Source organism: Bombus pyrosoma, unplaced genomic scaffold (assembly GCF_014825855.1).
Source record: "Bombus pyrosoma isolate SC7728 unplaced genomic scaffold, ASM1482585v1 HiC_scaffold_2994, whole genome shotgun sequence".
Lineage (NCBI taxonomy): Eukaryota > Metazoa > Arthropoda > Insecta > Hymenoptera > Apidae > Bombus > Bombus pyrosoma.
Genome location: NW_025218063.1, coordinates 1 through 1,112, shown reverse-complemented (window position 1 = coordinate 1,112; position 1,112 = coordinate 1). Strand labels below are relative to the sequence as shown.

At 43.2% G+C, this 1,112-nt stretch overlaps 1 protein-coding gene across 1 annotated transcript; it reads right to left on the bottom strand.

Annotated features, from left to right (window-relative positions):
• Positions 1 to 4: 4 nt before the first annotated feature.
• Positions 5 to 1,101, bottom strand: LOC122577393 (golgin subfamily A member 6-like protein 6; the record flags this gene model as incomplete). Its single annotated transcript, XM_043748684.1, has 1 exon — positions 5 to 1,101. A coding segment is annotated over exon 1 (924 nt), but the record flags the coding sequence as incomplete, so codon positions are not given.
• Between the last annotated feature and the right edge of the window lie 11 nt (positions 1,102 to 1,112).

Sequence of the window (1,112 nt, the reverse complement as noted above, 5' to 3'; positions counted from 1 at the left end):
CTTCTTCGCTTATTTCCTCGTCTATTTCCTCTCTTCTTCTTCTGTACTTGTTTATGTACTTCCATACCTCTTGCTCTGTTCTAATCCTCCTTATCTTCTCCATTTCCTCCTCTTCGTGTCTTTCCTTTCTTTCTTTGCACCATAGTTTGAATGCCTTCTTCTCCTCCATTAGTTCTTCTCTGCCGCATTTTCCTCTCCTGAATTTTGCCATCTTCCTTCTCACCTCTCTTTTCCTCTCTTTCCACTCCTTGTCATACCACACTTTCTCTCCCATTCCCCATTTTCTTGTCTTTACTCTCCTCTTTGGTACTGCATTGTTTACCTTGTTTTTGATTTCTGTCCACAGTTCCTTTGTTGTTCTCCCCTCGTAGGTCCAGTCTTTGCATTCCTCCAGGTATTTTTCCCTGTTTTCCCTTGTCCACTCCCTTCTCTCCTTCTCTTCTTCTTCTCTTTCTTCCGTTTTTTGTAGTTCTGGCCCCTCTATTTCTACTTCCAGTGGCATATGGTCCGACTCTGTTCTTCTTCCTACCTTCATGTTAGTTATTTCCTCTTTCGCCTCCTGGTTTCCGATCACATAGTCTATCACCGAGTTTCCTCTCTCCCCAATATATGTCCACTCCTCTCCCTCTTCATCCCTGCCGTTTATTATCGTCCAGCCTCTCTCTTCTAGGTACCTAAGCAGTATTCTTCCCTCCGCGTTTATTTTCTTGTCTTTTGATCGCCTGCTTCTTTCCTTCCCTATGTCCTCGCTTACCTGCCCTCCCTCTTCTCCCATTCTCGCATTCCAGTCTCCGCCGACTATCATCACTTCCTCTTCTCTCCCGTCTACTCTTTCCTCTATCTCTTTCCATGTTCCTTTCGTGTCTTGATTATATACCACTATTATCCTGAATGTCTTGTCCTTATATGCTATTTTCCTTTCCACCATATTATCGCTTATTTCTTTGTATTCCAGTTCCTTCAGTCCCTTTCTTAAACCAGTTATTATTCCCCCTTTTGCTCTTCCTTTCTTCCTTATTCTCCTTGCCGCTCTGCATTTCCATTCGAATTCCTTGGGTAGTCTGTATTTCACTTTTTCCCAATTGCTTTCCTCTAACCATGTTTCTGTGAGT